Source organism: Lissotriton helveticus, chromosome 9, assembly GCF_964261635.1.
Source record: "Lissotriton helveticus chromosome 9, aLisHel1.1, whole genome shotgun sequence".
Classification (NCBI taxonomy): domain Eukaryota; kingdom Metazoa; phylum Chordata; class Amphibia; order Caudata; family Salamandridae; genus Lissotriton; species Lissotriton helveticus.
In genome coordinates, this window is record NC_136070.1 from 548,809,915 (window position 1) to 548,834,834 (window position 24,920).

A 24,920-nucleotide genomic window follows, 5' to 3' on the forward strand; every position below is an offset into this window, starting at 1 on the left:
GTGGAGGAGGCCACGGGACCCCTCAGCCATGCACCTTGCTTGTCCTGATATTCAGCAGATGGCAACTTGCTCTGCTCTTTGTGCAGAGACTGTGCGATAAGGTGACACTGCTCTGAAGAAGTGTAAGTAACACTTTATTGCTACATTCTAGGAAGCCACTGATTCTACAGGAAGCCAGGCCAGGGTTTTTAATTGCAGGAGTGGGTGATGGACTCTTGCAGAAGGCCTGGAAGGATGACTACAGTAAGATTCAGTGTTTGACTGTGGACCAGGGGCATAACACAGGCCCCTGCAGCCCCTGCATTGCGGGTGGGGCCCTGTGCTCCAGGGGCCCCCACATTCAGCGAGAGCAAGCACTGTTGAGCAGAGCTGCCCTGCCACTGGCTCACCGTGTGCTCTTCATGGCAGAGTGTTGCCTGTTTGGGGGAGGGGTGGCCACCGATGGCAATTCACTTGAGAGAGGTAGGCAGAACCAGCTCAGGGTTTTGGGGTGATGGTTCTGCTGAGGGCACGGTGGGGGCATGCACAAGAGCGGGGGTGATTACGGGCAAGCGATGTGGCTTGTAGAGGGCACGGGGAGAGGGGGATGCTGACTCCAGGCACTAGGAGTTGCCCCGAGGGGCACTCTGGGTACATTCAGGCCCGGCTCCAGGATTCCGGATCTGGGAAGGCCAAGAGAAAGCATGGGTGGGCCGTGAAGATGAATGGAGTTGCATAGCATTTCCCAGGTATCAGTGATCAGGCATGCTGGAGGGGATTTGAGGGGGGGCTGAGCTGCATACTGTACCTACTGCTGAGAGCATGTACACTAGTTTTAGTTCTGCCTTTCTTAGGCTTTCACCTACGTGCTTAATCTCTTCTGTTCTCTCTGAATCAGGCTTCTTTCTCTTTACCACATGATCCTTTCTCCCCAACTCACCCATCTCTCTCTCCACCTCAACCTCCTTTCTTTCCCCTTCACCCTGCTCACCTAAACACCTCCCCCTCTGTTCTTTTCTTTTTTTCCCTTTCTTTTCATCTTCCACTTTCTCTGCCTCACCCTCCTATTTCTCCACCACTCCTTTCTTTCTCCCTGCCTTGGCTTCATCTCTGTTTGACCCACCCCATCTTTCTCTCATCTCATTTGCCTCTCTTTCTGCTTCACTCTCCCCTCTCTCTCCACCTCTCTGTGGTCTGACTGCGCCACCACCTCCACTCCATTCTTCTCTATAGGTCACCCAACTCTCTCTTCTTCACCCTCCTCTCTGTCTCTGCCTCACCAGTCACCCTCCCTCTCTCTTTCTCACTATCCTCTCTCTGTCTGCCTCACCCTCCTCCCTCTCATCATCCCTCTTCTACCTATAACCCTCCCTTCTCTCTGCTTCACCTATTCTTTCTATCTATCTCAAACCTTGACTCTCTCCACCTCACCCTCTTTTGTCAGTCTTGCCTTTCCTACTGCTGCATGAGGGATAGTGGCTGTACTTATGTGGGTGCATGGATGTGTGCAATCCTGCTGCCCTGTACCTGTTCCTGTTCTTCACTGGTGGACTTTACCATTTGGAATGACAGCAGCAACAAGGCCTGAATTATTTCCATAGTGTGCTCATGAGCATGCAGAACATCTACAAACACTTGAAAGCCATACATGTGTTAAAGAAGAAATAATAGCCTATGTAACTTTTAAAAAAAGGTTTTGGATAGTGCCTACTGCTGTAAGAGAAGTAACAATTGGATGATCAATCAAAGTTGCCAACTTAAGCTGAACCAACCAAACTTCAAACAAAGGTCTGTTTCAACCCCTAGCTTCCCGCTGGGCAAAGATTACAACTTCTGAGAATGACATGTGGTCCTTCAATTTGGTGGCTAGTTTCTCAAACAATATTTGACTGTCAGCTCTTTGAGCAGAATGCATTCTAGGCGAAACACCAAGAAAACATACATCTTATGTGAATGCTTCAAAACTGAACTGTCTCTTCTAAATTGTGATAGCTTGTCCCCTCCTCTTTCCTGTTTTCCTACTTTCTCCTACTAGTATATCCTATTCCTATCACGTTCCTGTTCCTTGTGTTCTACCACTCCCCTCTTAACACTCCATTCCCCCCAACGTATCATTTGCTCACCACCCTTCTCTCTGATCACCTTCCTCCTTTCTCATAATTTTTATCTTTCACCAGACTGATCCTCCACCTTCACCATTTCATACTCCTCCCATCTTATCACCCTCTCCCAGTGCATGTCTACCAATCACTCTACTCGCATCACCCAATTTGCTCATCATTCTCCTGCTCCTATATTCTGCTTTCCCAGAGTCCTCTTTCATCTTCCTTCATCCACTCAAACACCATCTTCATCACCATCTCTAGATTAACACTCATCACCCTCATACTCTGCTCTAATCAACATCTGTTAAATGTATTCTCTTGCCTTCTACTCACTTGGTTACTCTTATTTCACCTACCTCTTTCTTTACCATTCTTTTGTTTTATCCTTTTTTCTTACCTTCATCTTTTTTTATCCTCACATTCTCCTCTAATCACCCTCCTCCATTTCTCATCTCTGCACCTCATCCCCATTTCCTCATCACAATTCTATATTTGTTGATAATCTTCCCTGCCCTAGAGAGACACAGGTATGAAAACTGTTGACCTGGGTTTTTCAGGACTTCTGTTGAAAAGACAACATCCCAGCTGCTAGTTAATCGACAACATTAGTGTGTTATGTGTTCTAGCTTTTGATATGCCCCAAAAGACCAGATTTATTTGAAGCTTAAATATCTGCGTTGTTTACCCAGATCAGAGACACCGGGAAGCTTAGAATACTTATACTGATGTAAGGACAGTAAGTAAGTGATCCCACTCTTGTGTAAGTAATGAAAGGCTGTCAAGATTTTAATTTACTAAGTCACAGATTATAGGAACCTCTTTGAAGCAAGTGCATTAGCCCACAGTAGTATCTTATCTCTTTATGATCTGAGGGGCTACAGCAGTGCTATATTCCATTTGTATGTATTCATATGACAAAAAAGAGAATAAAACGAATACTCAGTCACTGTTGCTCGCCGCAATGAGTGGTGTTTGTGCCATAATTTAGGTCTAATTATATTAGACTCAGCCATCAGCGAGTACCTCTGGAAATTAAAAGTAGGCAGTGCTGTCTCAGGCCAGCCGGCAGTGTTTTTTTTCATTTATTAAGAACTTGCACTGCCCCAGTCAATGCTGTATCTGTGTTGTATTAGTGAAACTTGTCAAAAGTCTTAACTTCAGAAAAGTCAAAGGATGTGGCATTTGCAGTATATAGTGCTGCACTTTAAAAACAGCACAAAAGCCCACTAAGATATAAATACTAACTCCACATTTTCAATTACTTACCATGCGATGGCAAAATACTATCAGATTATTGTGGCCCTATAGTATCTCTTAAATACTGTGTGATGAGAGCTTTTGTGTCTCTTTTGATCTGGTAGGAGAGTCACAGGCTTTCCTCCTGTTCACATGTGCTCATTGATAACAGCCATCCCCACTGACTTCACGCCTGTCTCCAGGCACTTCAAGCAGCCCATGGCATTGGTGCATATCATGTTTATTAAACAATTAGGATGAGAAAGCGAGGCCGCTGGCCCGAATAAATCATAAAGAAAAAGAACAAACAATGTTTTTCTGCTTGCAAATCGGCTTTTGGAGGGCCCTGGGGCTACCTTTGGTGGGTCTGGCCCACCTGGCCCACCTGGCCCTCCAGCTAGACCCGGGCCTGGGTACATTCGAGGTCAGGGGTGTGCTCGACGAATAACAGGTGGTTTGAGGGTTCCTAAAGGGCTCTCTGGGAGGGCTAACAAGGAGCACTAAGCACTAGAGTGCTGGCAAGGAAAGCAAGTGTGTTTACGAGGTAGGGCCAGGTGCCCGGGGACTGGGCAAGGCTGATTGTAAACATTGGTGCATTGACTACGGGCACTTGGGGCTGTTCACCGGGACAATGACGGCTCACATGAGTGGTGGAGAGAGGCTGTGGAGAGGCCTTTAGGGGCAGAGAATCACAGGCCGAGTCTGGGTGGCATTGGGCCCCCACTCACTGATGAGTCAGGGACAGTCTGGCAAGGGCCCGTGGTCCCTTTGGGGTGTTGAGACTCTAGAGTGAAGCTTAAGAAAGGGTCTGCTTACTGTGGCACCCCTTACAGGCCTGGGGAGAGGAGGGTCTGTGACTGGCGCCTCTTTGCCTCCCAGCCACCAGTGCCGCATGCTTACTTCTGAAATCAGATCCCTGCTGGCCCTAGTGTCCCGTCGCCTCCCACTGCCTACTACGTCATGTGTATTCTAACCTTCAAATCCAGCTCACCCATTCCACTCACCCAAATATCTATCCATCCAACCAACCATCCACCCAACCAATCATACACCCATCCCCAGCCACACAGCCATCATTCCATCCACCTGTCCATCCATTCAACTATCCATTCATCCATCCATCCAGTAGCGGCCGGTGCAGTTAAGCGCCGGAGGGGGGATCTATAGACAATAAAATAGAGTAAATTAATTAAATAAATAAATCCTATTCCAACGTCAGTCAACAACACCCGCCCGCCGAGCTTAAATGCATCACGCTGCTGCATCCATCCGGCTGCATCCATCCGTCCGTCCATCCATCCATCCATTCAGCCAACCATTCCCAGCCATAACCCATCCTTTCATCCATCCAGCCGTACCTCTGTCCATCCGTCCATCCATCCATCCCCAGCCAGATATATCCATCCGCACATCCCTAGCCACACACACATCCGTTCATCCATCCATCTATCCATCTGTCTGTCTGCCCATCCCCCCAGCCACACACCCATCCATCCACCCATCCATCCATCCACCCATCCATCCATCCACCCACCTATCCATCCGTCCGCCCATGCAACCATCCCCATTCACACACCTATCCTTTCATCCTTCCGTCCATCCATCCATCCCCAGCCACACACCCATCCTTTCATCCATCCATCCAACCGTACCTCAGTCCACATATCCAACCCTAGCCACACACACATTCGTTCATCCATCCATCTATCCGTCTGCCCCGCCACCACACACCCATCTGTCCATCTACCTATCCACCCATCCCTCCACCTATCCATCTACATCCATCCATCCGTACCTCAGTCCGCTCATCCATCCATCCATCCATCCATCCATCCATCCAACCATCTATCTCCAGTCACACATCTATCCATCCATCCATCCACCCACATCCATCTATCCATCCGTACCACCGTCCACTCACCCATCTGTCCATCCATCCAAAGTGGGGCAAAGTGGTAGGTGGTGGGCCGGGCCACCCGGGGGGGGGGGGGTTGTGGCTCTATGTGTCTTGGCGGGGGACCCCCTCAAGTTTTGTTACGCCACTGATGTTCACCCAAATCATTGCCATAGAAAGTCAACTTGCACCTATCAGATGGGAAAACTACAAAAGATTCTACACTAGATGACATTCAAGGGTCTGCAAGATGCTGTAACCTCTCCAAAACTAGACTACTGCAGTTCACTCTACCTTGGTCTTACAGATTTGTTCAAGCAACGAATTATTATCTTACAGAAACAGGCAGACAGAATGGTCTTAAATTTGCTTCACTGTCTACCAATACATGCTAAAGCATTCTTTAAGAACCTCTATTTTATTCATCACTCCCAATACAGAAGAGAGCAGGAGCGTCACTGTCCTGGCCCCCATCTTATGGAACACTCTGTCTTCCTCGGTAAGGCAGGAACCTAACTTCCTGAGGTTTAGGGAGCTTTTAAAGGCCTGGCGGTTTAAGAAAGCTTTTTATTAGCCTGGGTCTTCTCTCCTTTGCCACCTGGTTGTCACGGAACCAAGAAACCTTTGGCTGTACTTGCGCTCCAAACGTTTTCTCAACATATCATAACATAACATAACATAACATGACATGACATGACATGACATAACATAACACAACAAAACCTGCAGTTATTTCCATTTTCTAAGATCAAACCTAATCGGATGCACTCTTTCCATATCTTTCTGCGCTAAGCGCTCTATCAACCTTTAAGTTCCATGCTTTAGGATTTCCTCCTTGGTGGTAGCTCCATTTTAGTTTTGGGCCTCTCCTCCTTCGGGACCAGTGAAAACGTCCACCTCTGCTGCGTCTAGCAAGAAACTTTGGGGCAGATTTACAAGCCCCTTGCGCCTCATTTACGCTGCCGTTGTGTCACTTTTGTGAAGCAGCGGCGGCGCAAATCCTGCTCCATGGTGCGGGGGTACTTACAATGTGACGCATCTGGGAGATGCGTCACGTTGTAATGCCCTGCGCCACATGTAGGCGTTCCTGTGCAGGGTGGGGGAGGCGTTCCGGGGCAGGAACGCCTCCTAAAAGTGGCTGAGTGAAATCTAGAAGATTTCACTCAGTCACTTTTAGGCCAATGCTGCGTCAAAACCCTGTGCCTGCCTGAAGCAGGCGTAAGGATTGACACAGCATTAACTAGATAGGGCCCACAGAGCATTGCTGGAGCTGCGTCGCGCTTGCGACGCAACTCCAGCAATACATCACTTTTACGGCACAGATGCGTCGCGTATCTGTGCCGTTTTTGCACCATGGAGCGCCGCATTGTAAATGCGGCGCATTCATGATGGCGGAGCTGTGGCGCACAATAACTGGCGCAACCCTGCTGATTTGCAGGGATGCGCCAGTTATTGTAAATATGCCCCTTAAAACCCTTCACTTTTGCCTGTGGGTCTAATTCATTTTTAAGTTTAGCCATTTGCACCTGGCAAGCTTCCTAAAGCCAAGAGACCAGATAGGTGCTAGAGGGCTTCACATGAATACTACAGCCTAACATAACATGACAGCTTGCAGTGGTGGAACCATCTCAGCATAGTATCCTTTAGACTGTGGTGTTTCCATCGCCGGATTCACCTTCCAGATTTAGCACTTCTTGCAGGAATTCGAGAACTCTTGTCAGGACCTAAACGTTTAATAAACCTGTTGAGAGTAAGATATGTAAACCATGCATCTGGTCACACTGAAACAAATTCCATAGGCACGATTACTGGAATTTTATCAGCGCGATGCGCCATAAAGCGATCGTGTGTAGATTTATCATTTATGTCCAGTTAAACATTGCATTAAGATTAATGTACTGCTTAGGCCATCATCCAAAAAAAATCGATTGTGTAAGCATTCAGTAGTTTATTAAACATTCCATCTTGTTGTGGGCTCTGCCTATAAAGTTCCCATGGATTTCCACTGAACAGGTGGCAGATCTTCTCTCGAGGCTCTAGCTTTCAGGTGAGTGTCCTCTCTAATCCTGCTACCAGCCTCACCTCGGCTGAAGTCGACTCATTTAGCTGCCCTGCCTGACATCATTCTGTTAGGGGATCTGTCCCTCCCTCCATCACTGAATTCCCTCTCACTTTCTGTATCTCTTTATTGGCTTTTAACTTTTCGAGCTCCACCCGGCATTCAGTGCGTTTTACCAAGCAAAATTGATCTGAAGTGCTTTTTTTCAAGAAAAAAGACAACTAAAACTAAGGGCCTCATTTATGAGAAATGACGCATCGCTGCGTGCAAGCAGCGATGCGTCACTTCTCAGTGTGCACTCCTTGCATTATGATTGATGCGTCATATTTATAATATGACGCATCATGTCGCAAGGAGTTACAGATACGTCAGTATTTCTGACGTATCTGTAGTCGCAAAAGTGTACTTTCACATGGGCAAGTCCCATATTGTTAGTGCCTGATCAGTCTTACGCCTGCCATGAAGTAGGCGTAAGATTTTGACGCATTAGCGGCCAAGAAATGGCGCAGTGAAATCTTATAGATTACACTGCGTCACTTCCATGACCCTTTCTTGCCTCAAAACTCCCCCCATGCATACATTATACCTGGCGCAGGTATAATGTGGCGCAGGGGTTTACAAAGTGACGCATCTACCTAGATGCGTCACTTTGTAAATATGGCGCAATAAGGCGTATTTTTTTACACCACTTGTGCGCCACAAAAAGTGGCGCACCAGCGGCGTAAAAGTGACAACCAGCCTCATAAATGAGGCCCTAAGTTTGCATGGGGGCAACGCTTTTCTTAGGAGCCCGTCGGGGCTGCCAAATACAGGCTGTCCTGCATACCAAGGGTGATTCATTCATCTTTATTTCACCACATGGCACTGTCGTCCACCTCCCTACTCTTCCTCTCTGTTTATCTTTCTCTAGATCATTCTCTTCCCTCCATTCTTACTCTCCTTCACATTTTCCTATTTTTCTCTCTCTTGCTCTGGATAAAAGTCTGATAAAAAATAAATGTGCCCGCTACCTGCACAAGTTAAGTCGTATTAATTTCTTCGCTAAACGCTGTTGTGTTTAAAAGATGCCCTTTTACATTTTCTCACCCGCACTGATCCTAAATCTTCCCCCACTTTTATCTGTAGGATTTACTTTTTCGTTCATTCGTTTCCTTTCTTCTCGTCTACTTATGTTCTCTTCCTCTGCTGCTGACCGGTTGCACCTATTTTAAAATCAATGCAGTCCTTTCCTTCCGGAAAACCTCCTTAATTCCCTTTGTCTTGCTAACTATTGACACGTTAATCAATTGTTCCCCATCAGGGTCTAAAATTTCACACCGGGGCCCTCATTACAAGTGTTCCGGGAAATGGGATGGATTTTCACCGACCCCCCACGGTATTATCGATACCCCAGGAGGTACTGTTGACTCGAGTGGTGGGGAAAAACCGGCCCATTAGAAGTTGTACCATCAAGGCCCAATAAGAAATGAGAAATTAACAGAAGAATTGGTAATTTTGGGTTCAATTCCATGGTAATTCCTCATTTTACGCTGGACTTTCACCCGGCAATAACCGTAAACTCCAGGTAAAAGTAAAAATCTCGTAATTATAATGGGGGCATTCATTTATTATTCAAACCCCGTTTTAGGCCTGTATTCCACGACCAGCAACATCAAACAAAAGTAATCTTGATTTGGTATCCCCCGGTATGATATTTCCCCCCCATTTCGGGATCTGTAGGTTGAATTGGGGGATAACCACCCACACCACATTTCCTTTCAGAAATAGTGCAATTTTTGACCACACATTTAAGGAGAAATGTACGAAAGGGAAAACAGAAAATCTGTGCGAAATTACTGTCCTACTTGAAATTTCCATTCTGGTGCAAATCCCCACTTGCGTGCTTGGCAGAATTACAGCTGCTCTCTGAATGATGCCTTTGTGGGGCTAGGTACATGCCAATATTTCTTCTGAACGGTCTTTCTTTTTGAAGCCGGCGTGAGTGTTTATTTCTGTATCCCATGGGACAGGAGGCTTCATGCTGCCCTAATTTATTTTCTCACCCCGTAAGCATGTGCTCAGTGCCTCAACCTGGTTCCTGGTCACTTTTGTTTAAAGAGATGAAAATGACTACTGACCTCACCTACACACTTGAACATCCTCCTCCATTTTCTGTTGGAATGCAGTCAGGTGTGCCCATTCCACTCCCTAAAATATTCTTTGTCAAGGTATAAATAGGTCAATTTAAGAATACTTTTTCACTCACTGAGGCAGAAGATGCCTTAGCCACAAGGCCTAACTGCAAGGCCTGTGGAAATGACAGCTTCCCAGCCGAATTTTATTAAATATTCGCTGTTGAATTGTTGCCTTTCTTGACTGAATTATTGAATAAGATTAAAGATGGGGAGGGTAATCTCATCTTATTTTAAGGTATAAAAAAAATAAGAATCCTGAAAATGTTAGTTTGCTTAACACTGATAAAAAGCTCTTTATGAAATTGTATCCAAATTGTATTACTCAGCTTGTAGAGGTTTTAATTCATAGAGACCAGGCAGGTTTTGTGGCTGGCCGGCTGATGGCTGTAAATATTATGGGGCAGATTTATGTTAACTGGCGCATCCCCAGGCATGCGCCAGTTAATGTGCGCCACAGTGCGCCACAGCTCCGCCACCCATGGTGCAAGGCAGGGAAGATGCGTGACGCATCTTCCGGCGTACGGGCGGCGCATTGCTGGAGTCATGTCGCAAGTGCGACATGACTCCTGCAATGCACAGGGGCCACCCCTACAATGCATGGTGCATCACCCATACGCCTGCTTCAAGCAGGCATAAGGAATTGACGTAGAAAGTGACTGAGTGAAATCTCATAGATTTCACTCAGCCACTTTTAGGAGGCGTTCCTGCGCAGGAACGCCCCCCCCCCTGCGCAGGAACGCCGCCTCATGGCGCAGGGCTTTCCAATGAGACGCATCTCCTAGATGCGTCACGTTGTAGATAGGGCGCATTGTTTGCGCCGCCGTTGCGTCAAATAAAGTGAGGCAACTGCGGCGCAAAGAGGCGCAAGGGCCTCATAAATCTGCCCCGAGATTTTTATCTAGGCAACGGATTTCTTCTCAGTTAAAGCAAAACCAAAAGGGAAGATGGACGGAGTGTTGAACAATGCAAGCACTCACCCCCAGTCAACTGATATGGGTTTAATCCATCATCATTCTTTAGCTCACTCCACCACCCGGGTGTTCTCAGACATGAGTCCCGTGCTCTCCATGCCACTGGAATCAAGCTATCCTGGCTGATGAGTGCTGAAAGCCCGAAACCGGTCCTAGGATGCTTGTTTCCAGTCCAGGGAGGACCTGGCTTGGCAGTTCGGGCTGGACGGTTCCCTTGGGGCACAGGGTCAAGACTGATTTGCATATGGCTGGGTTCAAACTGGAATGGCATCGTGAGCAAAAAAACTATGGATTTGGGCCCAGGTCTCTGTACTGGGGTGAATGTATGACATTGTTCTGCATTCGTCCATCAACTGTTGTTTTAGCATTTCTTCTCAGTTAACCAGACAAAGGCTGCAAATATTATGATAGATGTGGAAAAAGCCCTTGATCTGGCTAACTGGACTACACTGTTCATTGGCCTGGAAAGAACTGGGTTTCCTCTTCTCTTCCTCAGAGTGTTATCAAATGTCTACCATGGAGCCAATGCCCAAATTTCGGTAATCTCCCATCTAGCAGGCACTTTGGTGATATAGAGGGGGGCCCGTCAGGGGTGCCCTCTTTTGCCTGTTTTGTGTACATTTTATATAGAGCCTCTCACGATTAGGATCAGGACTTCTCAGGCTATACAGGCCCCTCCTTCAGGTATCAACATACAAAAAATGTTTCACAGATGATGTTAATCTTTATTTAAAACCAAAAAAGGGCAATATTTTTCAGGTTTTGGATGAAATTGATTGGTTTAAGGACATCGGAGAGTATAAAATCAATCCAAGGAAAAGAGAAGTTTTGTTCTTTAATTCTACTGTTGATGCTCTTCCAGCTCTTCTCTATTTACACGCCTGAGATCAGATGCTGATTCGGTTTTTAGGGGTATATGTCACTCAAGAATTTTCAAAGTTATTTCAATTGAATTATCTCCCCATCTTATATTAAATAAAGTGGCTGCTTGATAGATGGACCTTGTTCCCCCTCACCTTGGTTGGCAGAGCGTCTCCTACAAGGATGCCTGTTCTCCCGATGTTTCTGTTTCTTTTCTGTAATGTCCCCATTAAGGTCAAAAGTAGTTATTTCGCTGATTTAGATGTGTTGTTTAGGTGCTTCATTGGAATACTAAAACCCCTAGAGTTAAATACTCCACTCTCTAGCTGGATACCCTACATGGTGGTTTTTGGCCCTTCCCCATTCTCAAAACTGCTATCAGGTGGCCCTCTCCTCAAATTTGTGTGCAAGGGTCCTGGATGGCAGAGGCACAATTGGCTCTTTTTTTGTTGACAGAATGATGCATGATGCAGGCAATCAAATGCCATTTTTTAATTAAGGTTCTGAAATTTCCAGACAAAACAGATATAAGGGTTTACTAGATTTAAGTGACAGACTTTTGTTTGAGTACATATCATTCTAATAATGTTTCTGGCATGAATTCTGCCTATGTACTATATTGAATTTGTAAGGAACAAAAGTAATGAATATGTTTTAACTCCAGTCTGTCTATGCCCTTTCATGGAACCATAGTAATGAACTTTCGCTTTTTAGAACTCCTGCATTTAATATTGTCTTAAGTTATCTTTTTATGAGACGTATATTTTTTTCCTCTCTTTTTTGGTGTATATTTTGTATGTATAACTGTACCCTCACTCTGTGAATTGGAATTCATGCTAATCATGGTTGAAGATGGAATATAAGATCTGCTGAAATCAAATAATAAAAAAGAGGTATAAATAGAGACTGACAGCTAATTCCAGAACCTTCCAAAGCATTTATGTTTTTTTTGTATAGCACTTAAATACGTTTATGTTCTGGTGCTTGAGAAAATTAGATTTTAGATGGGATGGTGGTTGAGAGACTCTGGCAGAACCCCCAAATCCCTGAGGGCCTGATGCACAAAGGTAAACTTACCCCTTTGGTGTCAGTTTCCTATGGTGGGGAGTCTGCACATATAAATGTAGGCATGTCCTATCATTTTATATGTGTGGTTCTTGCGCTTGAATGCAGATCCTCCACAGTCATAAAATTACGATTAACTTGTAGTTTGTGAAAAGCACAAAAAAATAGTAAAATTACATAACAGTGTAAGTTTACATTTGTGAACCAAGCCCTCACTGTATACGTTCACTTTCCTTTTTCCCATACATGGTGTGGATTAAAATCCGATTTTTCCTATTAAGGGCTCAGCTTGTTTTTGGTGTTCTTTCGGTACACTTCCAACTTCTTTCAGGTACCTATGCGCTCTTGTTTCAAGCAATGCAAATAGTTCCATCTACCAGCATAGCTCCCGCAATTGGATTGTGTTTGGAGAAACACAATCCAATTCACAACTGTGTTACTTGTGCTACCATTGGTACTGTACAGGGGCGTAACACAGGCCCCCGCAGCCTACGCGGTGCGGGGGGGCCCAATGCTCCAGGGGGCCCCCTTGGCACTGCACTCTGTCCGGAGAGCTCCTAATTGAGCCCGGAGGGGGCCCCTCTACATACCTTGCAGGGAGGCCCCCTCAATTTTTGTTACGCCAGTGGTACGGTACCCATCTAGAAGTACCTGGCTTGCAAGCAGAATAAGTGTGCTCTGATCTCCTTATGAGATGTTGGATTTTGTCATCAGGGAAAGGGGACAGGAGGAAAGTGAAGGGTGTTGTATTGAATGCCTTCCTCCTCCTTAGGTATCAAGGCATCCCAACGGGCCGCTCTCGCAAGGATTTGTGGCGGGGTCCAGAAACAAAGCATGAACTACTAATGGGCAAAGGTCCCTTGGACTCAACATCCACTGGTTTGGGGGCTTCATTGCACTGTCAAGCTCAGTTCCCCACCTGGATGCGGAGACCTTAAGGCAGTTTTGCACTAAGTGGTCGAACCAGTCTTTCCTCCTTGTTAGCGGTGCAGGCCCGTGACACCGTGAGGTTGCGGCCCTCAAGGAAGACGCAATGAGGTTGCCGGTCTCCCCCATTAGGTGATTCTGAAGGCTTCCCAGTTGAGTGCAACTCCTCCTGTGGGTGGTCTCTGTTACAGTTACAGTCTGCCTGGGCACTCCCCTCTCTCTTCTTTTGACTTCTCCTCTGCCCTTCTAGTTAAGTCTGATTTCTATGTTGTGCAAGTCACTAAGGGGAAGCACCTGTCCTGTTGGAGGGAGGCTATTCTGAGTCTGAGGCTTACTGCAACAAGGAGTATGTGGCACTGCTGCCTCCCTTCCTCTGATATACCTGATGGATTCCCTGGCACATTTGGGCTCCCAGCTGGTAGTCCAAATACCAATGGTCCATCTCCTAGGGCCTTAGAGAGGATGCACAGTTCCAATTACAAACCTGGGAGGTGCAATTTGTAGTGAGCCCTATGTACAAGTAGGTCACATATCAAATTGTGCATTCTCAGAGGGTCGCAAAATGACCTGCCTAATGAATATTAATTAGGTAGGTCACTATTGTGGCTTCATTTAAGGGACAGCAGACCTCTGACACTGCATGAGCTTTCCCAAACCGGAAACATTTTAAAAGCAGCCCGTGTTCATTAAAGGGACAAGTGTTGCTTTTAAAAACAAATGTTTCTCATTTGCGCCACTGACACTACTCCTAAGGGGGAAGCAGTCCTACTAATCTTTGTGAATTAAAATCCATCCCAAATTGGGGATCAGTTACTGATCAATAGTTTGCAACCGCTTTTATGGTCACAAACAATTGAAGATACCTTTCCAAATCACAAATAGGAGGTGAATATCCTTTCATGCCCCCTTACATTTACAATTCGGAAAGGGTCGCAAAACCTTTTCATGAGATACTAAGAATGTTCCTAATCGTAAAAGGGCTTTTGCACATTTTTATAAAATGTTTTGCAATCACAATCCCTGTAGTTTTGGGAATTGAAGGGTTCAAGACCAGAAAAGAGCTTTGTACATCTGGCCTTTAGTTCCCAGTAGACTCTTCCCTGTCTTTGGTTCCATAAAGATTGTGGACTCCCTAGTGTACATATTGGATTGGTGTGAACCTTAGACCAGGACCAGCTGGGTCCAGAGGTGCCAATCCCTACGCATAAGGAACAGCCCATAGCACAAGACGCCTTGATCCAACTAGCATTGTCGGTCCTGGACCATTGTCCATGCCAACTTTATCCTGCCTGTGTTTGCTTTTCATTCAAAGATGGTATTACTTTTCTGGATCTTCCACCTAGGACCTTAGCACTTAAAATAAATGCAGTTTTCTGTACAGAATGCTTGGCTGAACAGTAAGGAATAGAGGGCCCCTGAAGGAACTAAATACCAGGGAAGAAAACAGACAATGCTCACTGTAAGAAATATTCTGAATGGGAGCAGAATTGTACAACATGTGCATGCTTTGCCCCCCAGATCTGGTGTCTTTTTCATTTACTGCAGTCCAAGGCCCTGGTTCTCAAAGGAGTCATAGAATGCAACAGAGCAGCCACAAACGTTGTGCTGCGTTGCGTAACAGGGAGAGAGCAGGAGAGCAGCATATTCACAGAGATATGGCTCTCTCCTTCCCCCTCCCTAGCGCCGGTGCTGAATTTAGCTGCTGTGCACCAGGCACACACCTTAGCGCCTTAGTGCTAGGATGCGTGCCTGAGTCTACCATATATTTTTACAGGGAGGGAACCTTCCTGTACAAAATACTATGGCTAGACAGGTTTAAAACCTTTTCCAAATGTGTATGTGTGCTGTGCAGGGCAGCACACATGCAAAGTCAGAAAAGCAAGGAGAAATGAAAACATTTCTCCTTTTAACGCCTGCATTTCAGCGGTGTTAATTTTTGGTGCTAAACTCTGTCCTCTAATATTGGTAGATAGGGTTTAGCGTCAAAAAGAATTGGTGGATGCATGGGAACGCCAATGTACCACCCATGTAACGCCCCCTTGACTCAAAGTATTGCACAGCAGCATTTCGCGCTACTTTGCGTTATTTTTTCATACAAACCAACGCTAATCCAATTAGTTTTGGTTTGATAATCCCCCAAGAAGTTTTGCGTTAGGTTAGTGTTACAAAGGGAATGCTAACCCGATGCTGAACCTTTGGGAATCTGGGCCCGAGTGCTCCTTTCTGCTGTGATAGCTCACCTGATCTCACCAGGTATGAGGATTGCCAATTGTTTGAGGTTATTTTACATTGTATGGTAAACATGCAATCCAACTCCCCTAACCACTATTTCCTGGAGTCAAATTTCCTCTTTCTCTCTTTTTCAGACCTTTCAAGGAAGCAATATTGTGACAGAAGAATCAGACACGCACGAAGATGAAGTTGCTTGTGGTAGTGATTGCCACGCTCTTCGGTGAGTCCAGAGTTCCCATCTGGCTGCATGTGTACCTCTCTCTCCTGTAGTCATGTCACCCATCGATCTGCCAGTACAATGGCATTACTTCCCCCTCCATGAGATAATTCTGAAGTGTAAAGTATTCCACGAGGAGCTAGAAGTGTAGACCCCTATGCAGCAGTCTGAATGGACCTACCCTGTATCAAAATTAAAAGGAGCATGTCCCATTTCATATGCAACAGAATCAACACAGTGCCACAACAAACTTTCTGAATCTGGGTGGGCATTGCACTATAATATTAAAATGTAATCATTGGTGACAATGATCCTGAAGATTGGTGGTATTTTGTCCCTTGTCGCAGGCCCTATTGAGCCCATTAGCTGACTGTCCACAGCCTCATTCTGGGGCAGATTTACAAGAAGATGTTGGAGTGTGGAGCTGCTCCACATTTGGCAGTACGGCTCTTCAACATTCTCAAAATGCAGGGATGCGCTGCATTCACATGAATACAGGGCACCCTTTGTCTTTTCCCTAGTGGTGGGGCAAATTTTAGCTGCCTATTGCCAAGGCAGGCACCCTTGCACTAGTAGTACAAGGGTGCCTGTGTTGCAGGGAATAATTGTTTATGTGCAGGGAGGTGGTCCAGACGTAGCCCACAAAGATTTGATCATTGTTGGAAAACGAGGCAGCATCTGTGAGGCCTGCACAAATAACATAACTACATTTGTTCTTCACTGGGAACCAAACACCCAATTGTAGCGCCTGACTCTCAGAGGGTAGCGTTGCAGAGCAGTCTGTGGCTTACTTAAGGGAGGTGGTGTGGGCTAGTAATCGCCATATGCAGGTGCGCAAGAATAACACTCAATAATTGACTGTCCAGTCTGTAGTTTGCTTTATAAAAGTAAGAGTACATTTATTAAACACACACACTACTCAATACTTTGCACCAATTTACAAATATACATAAGCTGTTGGAATTACTGTGTGACTTTGCAAAACATTTCCAACCCTCCCACAGGGATGCTGAGGTCTCGCACCACCACTCCCTTGAATGAACATCATCTTGCCCCCGAATGCAATTAGTTGAACATAACCTCGGGCGTGGGCCCTGCGCACTGGCACCATCCCAGTGGTGACACACCTCATTACCTCAACAAGCACTATAAATGGATACACCTGCCTTGGTGACACATAACCTTGACTGAGCATCTCCTACTGACCATAAAGTATGCACCTCTAAATCTTCAGGGCTAACCGTCTGGGTTGTTCCTCATCTAACAGCAGCAGCAAGAATACATGTTTAAGCATCACTTAAAATGGCAATACTTATCACAGTTGTTAACCATTATAATGCATTGCAATTACAACCTATAAAAGGCATCACAGATGGAATCACAGGATTACGCATATACAGCCAGACACCCTAGCAGGAAGGTCTGGCAAAATAACCCCACTTTGCCTATGACATCACCTTACACAGGTACTTCACATTACACGTGTGACCTTCAGTCCCTCTAAAAGAAATAACCTTAGTAAATGGGGTCCCGGGTACCACCCGGGACCCCCACATGCCTCCTTGTTGGAGGGCAGGCTGGTGAGCCCACCCCCGGCTGCCCCTGCCGTCTACCCACACGGCCAGCAACCTCGCGTGCTGCCGCGGGAGCTGGCTCCACACTTTGGGTGTGCCCGCTCCGACGGGCAGACCGGAAGACTCGCGCTGGCCCGCTCAGTCAACGGGGGAGTGCAGTGGCACTCCCCTGGCCTCCCCCTTCTCTCTGGGGCCCGGGGTTTGGGTCCCCGGCCCCTGGGCCATATTCACAGTGGGTGCGATGGCGCCACTCTGCTTTGCTTTGGGACTCGGGATGGGGTGCTGGCCCCTCCTCCTCCTCTTCACGGGGAGCGTGATGGTGCTCCCCGTCAGTTCTTCTTCAGCGTGGCCAGGGTGGGTTCCGGGCCCCCAGAGGGGATATCTCGCACCCCGGCTTGGCTTAGGGTCTGGGGATGGGGTCCGGGCCCCGAGAGACCTCTTCACGGGGTGTAATGGCGCTCCCCCACCTCCATCTTCTGTGGGGGCCAGGGTGGGCTCCTGGCCCCCCTGCAGGGCGCTTTCACTGGGAGTGTGATGGCGCTCCCCGGCTTCTCTTCTTCTGGGGGCAGTCCGCGGGTACCTGACCCAACCTGGGGGAATCTCTGAGACTGGTGGCAGAGCCCCACGTGCTTCTTGGTCGGTCTTCTTAGGGGGTCAAAGGTCGCCTACCTTCTGGGGCCATATGTCAGCCCACAGGGTTCCGATCTTCTCCATGTTCACGTCCTCTTGCTCCTTGTGGTACCCCCGAGCCACTGGGAGCACTCTCCTTTGCCCTCTGGGCCTCTGCTTGGGGGTATTCATCAGGGAGCTGTCTTTAGGGGCTCCCTGCGCCAGCCTTTTGCCTGTCTCTCCCCCTGCGCCTCTCTTCTGCTTGGGAAGAGGCCCAGGCTGCTGCTCACTGGTCCTGGACTTTTCTCCTGACACCATCCTGCCTTCTGGGACAATCAGGGAGTTCCTCCTTCCAACTGCCCATAACGCCAGCTCCAGCACCTTCTGCCTCAGCAAACCACACCCCAGAGAGAGCTTCTCTTCCTGTGCAAGCACTTTTTAAAAAACTGAGTAGGGGGATGGCAGGAAGTCTATGTTTGTCCTATCAAACAGCGACACATCACTACCCTGCCCCTGCTCCCTCCTTCTTGTCCAGCCTCTGGGTTTGTTCAAAATGGCATCGTCCAGGGTCTCTGGCCACATGGTCTCTGAAAAAGCCCCTTCCCCCCTCACTACCTTCCCTCCTTGGTGCAGCCTGGTGCCTGGCATCCAGTGACAGCAGCCCCATCCATCTTCTCTTCATGGAGAGGAGGCCTTAGCTTGTGGAAGAAAGGTTATCAATCCATCCTGCTGAGGTCAGCCCTCAGCCAGGGTCTGCTTATGGCTGGCTCAGAGAAATATGACAGTTCTGGATGACTCAAAAGCAATACAAATATGACTTTATACTCTGCAGAATACTCTTTCGTGCATGTATGGAATCTATAAAGTTACTCTAGCCCATGAGCTCCATACCCCCATAGGGGAATAATGAAGTGAAAAACAGTAAAACACACTGACTTCCCTGGCATGTTCCTTCCCAGTATATAAAGCCTATTCCATGTCACCACCCAATTCCCTCTGTGGCTGCTCCTCGACTGTGCATGCTAGGAATCTCCGCAGTGCAGCCTCTACACATGTGCACACGCTTGTATACCTGTGTCTGCATGTAACCAGCCCAGTGTCCTTTACTTCAGCTGCTGAGCAGCAATGGCCTGGTCAAGCCAGGGAGACAGCAGTAAAATCCCCATTCAGTCTCTTTCATCCTGAGTTCATTGTGGGTGAGTCCCAAGTTATGAGGCTCCCCCACAGTAAAAGCTCAACAATTAGATGCTCAAAAAGCTAAAAATCTGGGCAGCTCATTGTGTCAAAACCACCTTCTAACAATCATCCATCCAGAACTCTTTTAAGTGGTAAAGGTAGAACAACAATATTCGTTCTGGGTCCAACCAAGGGAGTCTCACCTCTTCTTTAGAGGGGTGAGGCAGAGTGCAAAAGGTAGTCAGAGTGATGGACTGGCCTACATGAAAGAGAGTTACCACCTTTTGTAAGGAGGATGCTCCAGTTCGAAGGACCATTTTCTCTGGATAGATGGTAAGGTACAGAGGATGTGCCCATAATGCCTGTGGCTCATTGACATTTCGGGCAGATGTTATCACCACCAAGAAGACCATTTTAATTGTGCAGAGCCTGAGTGGACAATTATGAAAAGGCTCGAAAGAAGCACACATTTGAAATGTGAGGACTAAACTAAGGTACCACTGTGACATAATGAAGGGTGCAGGAGGGAACATGTGCTGAAGACCTTTCAGAAACCTATGAATAATAGGGGACTTGAGCAGGGATGGCCAATCTGTCAACCGCAGAAATACTGAGATGGCAGAAAGATAGCCTTTCAACGTGTCCAAAACAGAGACTTACTGGGCTAACATAAGATTGAACAATAGAACCTGGGAAAGGGGTCCAGAAAGAAGGTCAACTTGTCGGTCTGTCCACCATGCCACAAACATGCGCCGACAGGCATTTTGGTGGAGGGACGCTTTGCTGCAGAGATAACGTTACACACTTTGGGCAGAAGGTCAGAAGGTCAGAAGCTGTCAACTGTCATTGCTCAATCTCTACTCATGAAGATGGAGTGTTTTAATGTTCAGGTGCAGAAACCTACCCTACTGCTGTGACAGACGATCCTCCCAAGGAGGCAGCCTGGTTGGAGGACGTTGCTTCTGCTGAACAGAGTGGGATAGCAGACTCTCTGTCCACAATCCGGAACCACAACAATGACTTGGGCCTGGTAGTTCCTGATCTTCTATCTTCTAGAGAACAAAGGTAAAGAGATCTAATTAGGCTCCCCCCGTTCTTGGAAAAGACCTTGCGCCACCTCTGGATTTGTGATCCACTAAGCATCAATGGCTGAGTTTGTCTGCTGTGTCATTCAGAGAACCTGCCACGTGTTGAACCACCTGGAGTATGCTCTGATGTTCTAGCCATGTCAAGAGGCATATTGCCTCTTGACAAAAGGACCACAACCCCAATCCTCTCTGTTTGTTGAAATACCACATGGCAGTGGTGGTGTTCATGAACACTTGAACCAGCCTTCCCTTGATCGAAGGAAGAAAGGCCTTCAATGCCAACCAGATCGCTTGGAGCTCCAACAGATTGATGAGAAGACCTGATTCTGTTGGAGACCAGAGTGTTTTGATTTCCACCTCTCCCAGATGGCTACCACTGCCCAGAAGTAATACATCTGTCACTATGAACAGCCTGCTTCAGGTAGAGGTCTGCCACTGACCTAATTGCGGTTCATTAGCCACCACTGCAAATATTTTGCAGTCCCCTCTGAGATCTGGGCCCTGTCAGAGCGATTCCCTGATGCAGTTCCCACTGAAACTTCAAGTCCAACTGCAAAGCCTTCATATACCAACTGGCAAGTGTAACAAGAAGGATGCAAAAGGCTTTGAGCCCCAGCAGCCACAGAGTCAGTCTAACTGAAATCCGAGATAGAGGTCAAAATATTCAGAATCATAGCCTAAATAACATTGAATTGCTGCTCAAGAGGATAGGCCTGAAACTGCAGTGTGTCCAGAATAACTCAGATGGAAGGGAGTGTCTAAGAAGGAGTCAGGTGTGACTTCGGCATGTTGATAGTTCACCCCAGCGAGTGCAGAAGGTTCCCTGTAGTTTTAAGGTGGGAGACAACTGCCTGGGGAGAGCCTGCCTTCAACAGTCAATCCTCGAGGTAGGGACAGACTGGAATTCCTCACCCTCGCAGATCAGCTGTGACCACCACCCTCACTTTCATGAACACCCAAGGGATGCTGGCAAGGCTGAAGAGGAGCACAGTATACTGAAAGGGATCTTGGCAGACCGTGAACTGCAGTTAACACCTGTGGACAGACAGGACAGGGATGTGACATTTGGCGTCCAATAAGTCCAGTGATGCTATTGAGTCTCTTGGGTCCAGAGCAGAGAGGACATTTGGGAGCATGATCATTTTGAATTTCTCCTTTTTGAAGAAAAGATTGAAAAGGCGCAGGTCTAGTATCGGATGAAGGCCTCCTTCCTTCTTGTGCGCCACAAAGTAGTGGGTATGGTAAACATGACCTACTTCTGAATGCCAGGTCCTTCTCTATAGCTCCCTTCAATAAGAGAGCTAACACCTCCTAACAGAACAAGGAAAGGTAGCCCTCTTTCAGCTTGTTGTAAGTAGGTGGCATAGGTGGGGGGAGGCAATAGCTCCTTAGGACAGGCAACAAAACACAACAGTCTGATGTTATTGACCACCAGTGGTGCATCCTGCCTCCCACTGAATGCACATTGTTAGACGGGGACCGGGAGGGCCGGCCGAGCACAGTGATCGCACAGACAGGTAACTTCCCCCCCACAGATGGACACCACACAAAGATTAGGGTAACACCTTTTATAGGCACTTCGGGTAGTAGTGTGGTACGATACAAGGCGATCAGGACACGATGATCCTCTCAATTCTAGTCTCTAGTAAGGGAAGGGGGTAGCGGGACAGTCTTGGTACCCACGGGTACGGGTGTGTAACGGTGATAGCTCACAATCCTCGAGCTCGGTGTTCGGATGGGTCAGACCGCGGCAGCGCCGGCAGGTCCCGAAGAGGTCGTAGGTGGCAACGGGCCGCGGCAGCGCCAGCAGGTCCCAACGAGGATGAAGGTTACAACGGGTCGCGGCAGCGCCAGCAGGTCCCACGAGGATGGAGGTTACAACGGGCCGCGGCAGCGCCAGCAGGTCCCACGAGGATGCAGGTTGCAACGGGCCGCGGCAGCGCCAGCAGGTCCCAACGAGGATGAAGGTTACAACGGGCCGCGGCAGCGCCAGCAGGTCCCACGAGGATGAAGGTTACAGAGGGCCGCGGCAGCGCCAGCAGGCAGGACGATAGTTCACAAGGCAGGGCTGTGGCAGCGCCAACAGTCCGTCAAGGATGAGTTCGTCGCGGTGTCTCTCGACTCCAGGATACAACTGCCTTCCTGTCCTGGGGCTGCCCCAGTTATAGGTCTGGCGCCCTTTGATGTCCGGACCCTCGCTCTTGGAGGTCGGGAGGTCCGGGATGAGGGAGTCCAGACACCCAGCAGGGGGGCGGAGCCAGCGCCCGAGGAGGCTGGGGGTGCTCGGCACCTGGCGGGGGAGAGCCATCGACACTTCGTACTCCCATTGACCTGCCAAGTGGGCCGTTCACCTCCTGGGTGGAGGGTGGTGCCGGGATGTCGGGGCCTGGCCAGGCCCAGGGTTGGGGTCGGGCTGAGGCCGCGCGGCCGCGTGGTGCCGTGTCCAAGATGGCGGCTGGGCCGGGCAATGGTGCTGACGGTGGCCCGGGCCCTGTCCTGCGGGGAGGGAGCGAGCCCTTCATGTGGCCTGTCCAACATGCGTCCCCCCCAGCTGAAGGCGGGGAGAGTCACCCATCTTCTTGGGGACTTTCCTCGTCGAGGCGGAAAAAGCGGGACAGGCCATCCGCGTTGGCGTGGTCTTGGCCAGGGCGATGTTCCACAGTGAAGTCCATCCCCTGCAGGGAGATGGACCATCGCAATAGTTTGGGGTTCTCCCCCCGCATCTGCATGAGCCACTGCAGGGGCCGATGGTCCGTCTGTACCCGGAAATGGGTTCCGAAGAGGTACGGCCGGAGCTTTTTGAGGGCCCATACCACCGCGAAGGCCTCTCGCTCAATGGTGCTCCAGCGCTGTTCTCGGGGCAGTAGGCGTCTGCTGATGAAGGCCACTGGTTGGTCCACTCCCTCGGGGTTCAGTTGGGAGAGGACGGCCCCAATACCCTGGTCGGAGGCATCGGTCTGCACGATGAACTCGCGGCTGTAGTCGGGGGCCTGGAGCACAGGAGCGGTGCACATGGCGGCCTTCAGCGTCTCGAAGGCTGCTTGACAGTCGGGAGTCCAGTTGACTCTTTTTGGGTGGTTCTTAGACGTGAGCTCCGTGAGGGGCCCCACAATGCTGCCATAGTCCCTTACAAACCGCCGGTAGTATCCGGTGAGCCCCAGGAAGGCTCGGACCTCGGTTTGTGTCTCGGGGGGTTGCCAGGACTGAATGGCAGCTACCTTGAGTTGGAGGGGGGCCACCAGACCGCTCCCCACTTGGTGTCCGAGGTAGGTCACGGACCCCTGGCCGATTTGGCACTTGCTGGCCTTTATGGTGAGGCCGGCCTGTTGGAGGGCCTGCAGGACCTCTCTGAGGTGGTGGAGGTGATCCGTCCAGTGGCGGCTGTATACCGCAATGTCGTCCAGGTAGGCGGCGCTGAATTCTTCGAGGCCTGCCAATACCTGGTTCACCAGTCTTTGAAAAGTGGCTGGAGCGTTCTTCATGCCGAAGGGCATCACTCTGAAATGGTAGTGCCCATCCGGGGTGGAGAAAGCGGAACGTTCTTGGGCTCTGGGGGTGAGGCCGATCTGCCAGTAGCCCGCTGTCAGGTCGAAGATGCTTAGGTAGCGGGCTGCCCCCATGCGGTCGACTAGTTCATCTGCTCGGGGGATAGGGTGAGCGTCGGTTCGGGTGACCGCGTTCAGACCCCGATAGTCAATGCAGAACCGGAGTTCAGGGGTGGTGCCCGGGGCCGCGGCCTTGGGGACCAGGACGACCGGGCTGGCCCAGGGACTGTCCGAAGGTTCGATGACTCCGAGGGCGAGCATCTTGGAGACTTCTTCTTGGATGCATGTACGTACCCGATCCGGTACTCGGTACGCCCGGTGTCGGACAGGAGGACTGTCCCCCGTGTCCACGTCGTGCAGGCACCAGGAGGTGACTCCGGGTGCGAGGGAAAACAGGTTTGCGAACGGCAGCAGGAGGGCCCGGCAATCTTGACGCTGCTCTGGGGTCAGGGCCTCAGAGAGTCGGACCCCGTCCACCGAACCATCTCTTTCCCGGGTCCTCAGTAGGTCAGGGAGGGGCTCGGAGTCTCCTTCTGCGCCACTGTCGGTAGCCATCAGCAGGCTGAGCTCTGAGCGCACGAAGTGGGGTTTGAGTCGGTTGGCGTGGAGGACCCGGAGGGGGTTCCGGGGGGACTCCAGGTCGATGAGATAGGTGACGGGGCTCCTGCGCTCGATCACCTTGAAGGGCCCCGTCCATTTGTCCTGCAAGGCACATGGTTCGATGGGGGACATCACCCATACCTGCTGACCCGGTTCAAACTCGATGGAGGAGGCATGTTGGTCGTACCACTTCTTCATGTCCTCTTGACTGGCCTCCAGATTGGCTTTAGCGATCTCCCTGAATTTCCGGGTCTGATTACGGAGGGTCAGGAGGTATTTGTAGACGTCCGGAGGGGTCTTTAGGGGGGCCATTTCCCATTCCTCCTTCACTAGGCTGAGAGGCCCGCGAACGGGGTGTCCGTACAGGAGTTCGAAGGGGCTGAAGCCGAGGGACTTCTGGGGGACTTCTCGGTAGGCGAAGAGGAGGCACGGTAGTAGCACGTCCCACTGGCGGCGTAGGGGTTCTTCCAGCCCCATGATCATCCCCTTGAGGGTGCGGTTGAACCGCTCGACCAGTCCGTTCCCCTGGGGGTGATAGGGGGTGGTGAATCGGTAAGTGACTCCGCACTGCTGCCAGAGGGATTTCATATACTTTGAAATAAAGTTCG

At 49.1% G+C, this 24,920-nt stretch overlaps 1 protein-coding gene across 2 annotated transcripts in view; it reads left to right on the plus strand.

Moving 5' to 3' along the window:
- LOC144781534 (uncharacterized) overlaps nucleotides 1-24,920 on the plus strand; it is a 49,677-nt gene that overhangs the window by 14,384 nt on the left and 10,373 nt on the right. Inside the window, exons 1-2 of one of the 2 annotated variants that reach the window (XM_078660440.1) lie at nucleotides 7,203-7,261; nucleotides 15,638-15,723. In XM_078660440.1, the coding sequence (XP_078516566.1) occupies nucleotides 15,687-15,723 (37 nt within the window). In that variant the 5' untranslated portion in view covers nucleotides 7,203-7,261; nucleotides 15,638-15,686. Of the gene's footprint in view, nucleotides 1-7,202; nucleotides 7,262-15,637; nucleotides 15,724-24,920 lie in introns of those variants that run through there. The other variant, XM_078660439.1, reaches the window with a different exon arrangement.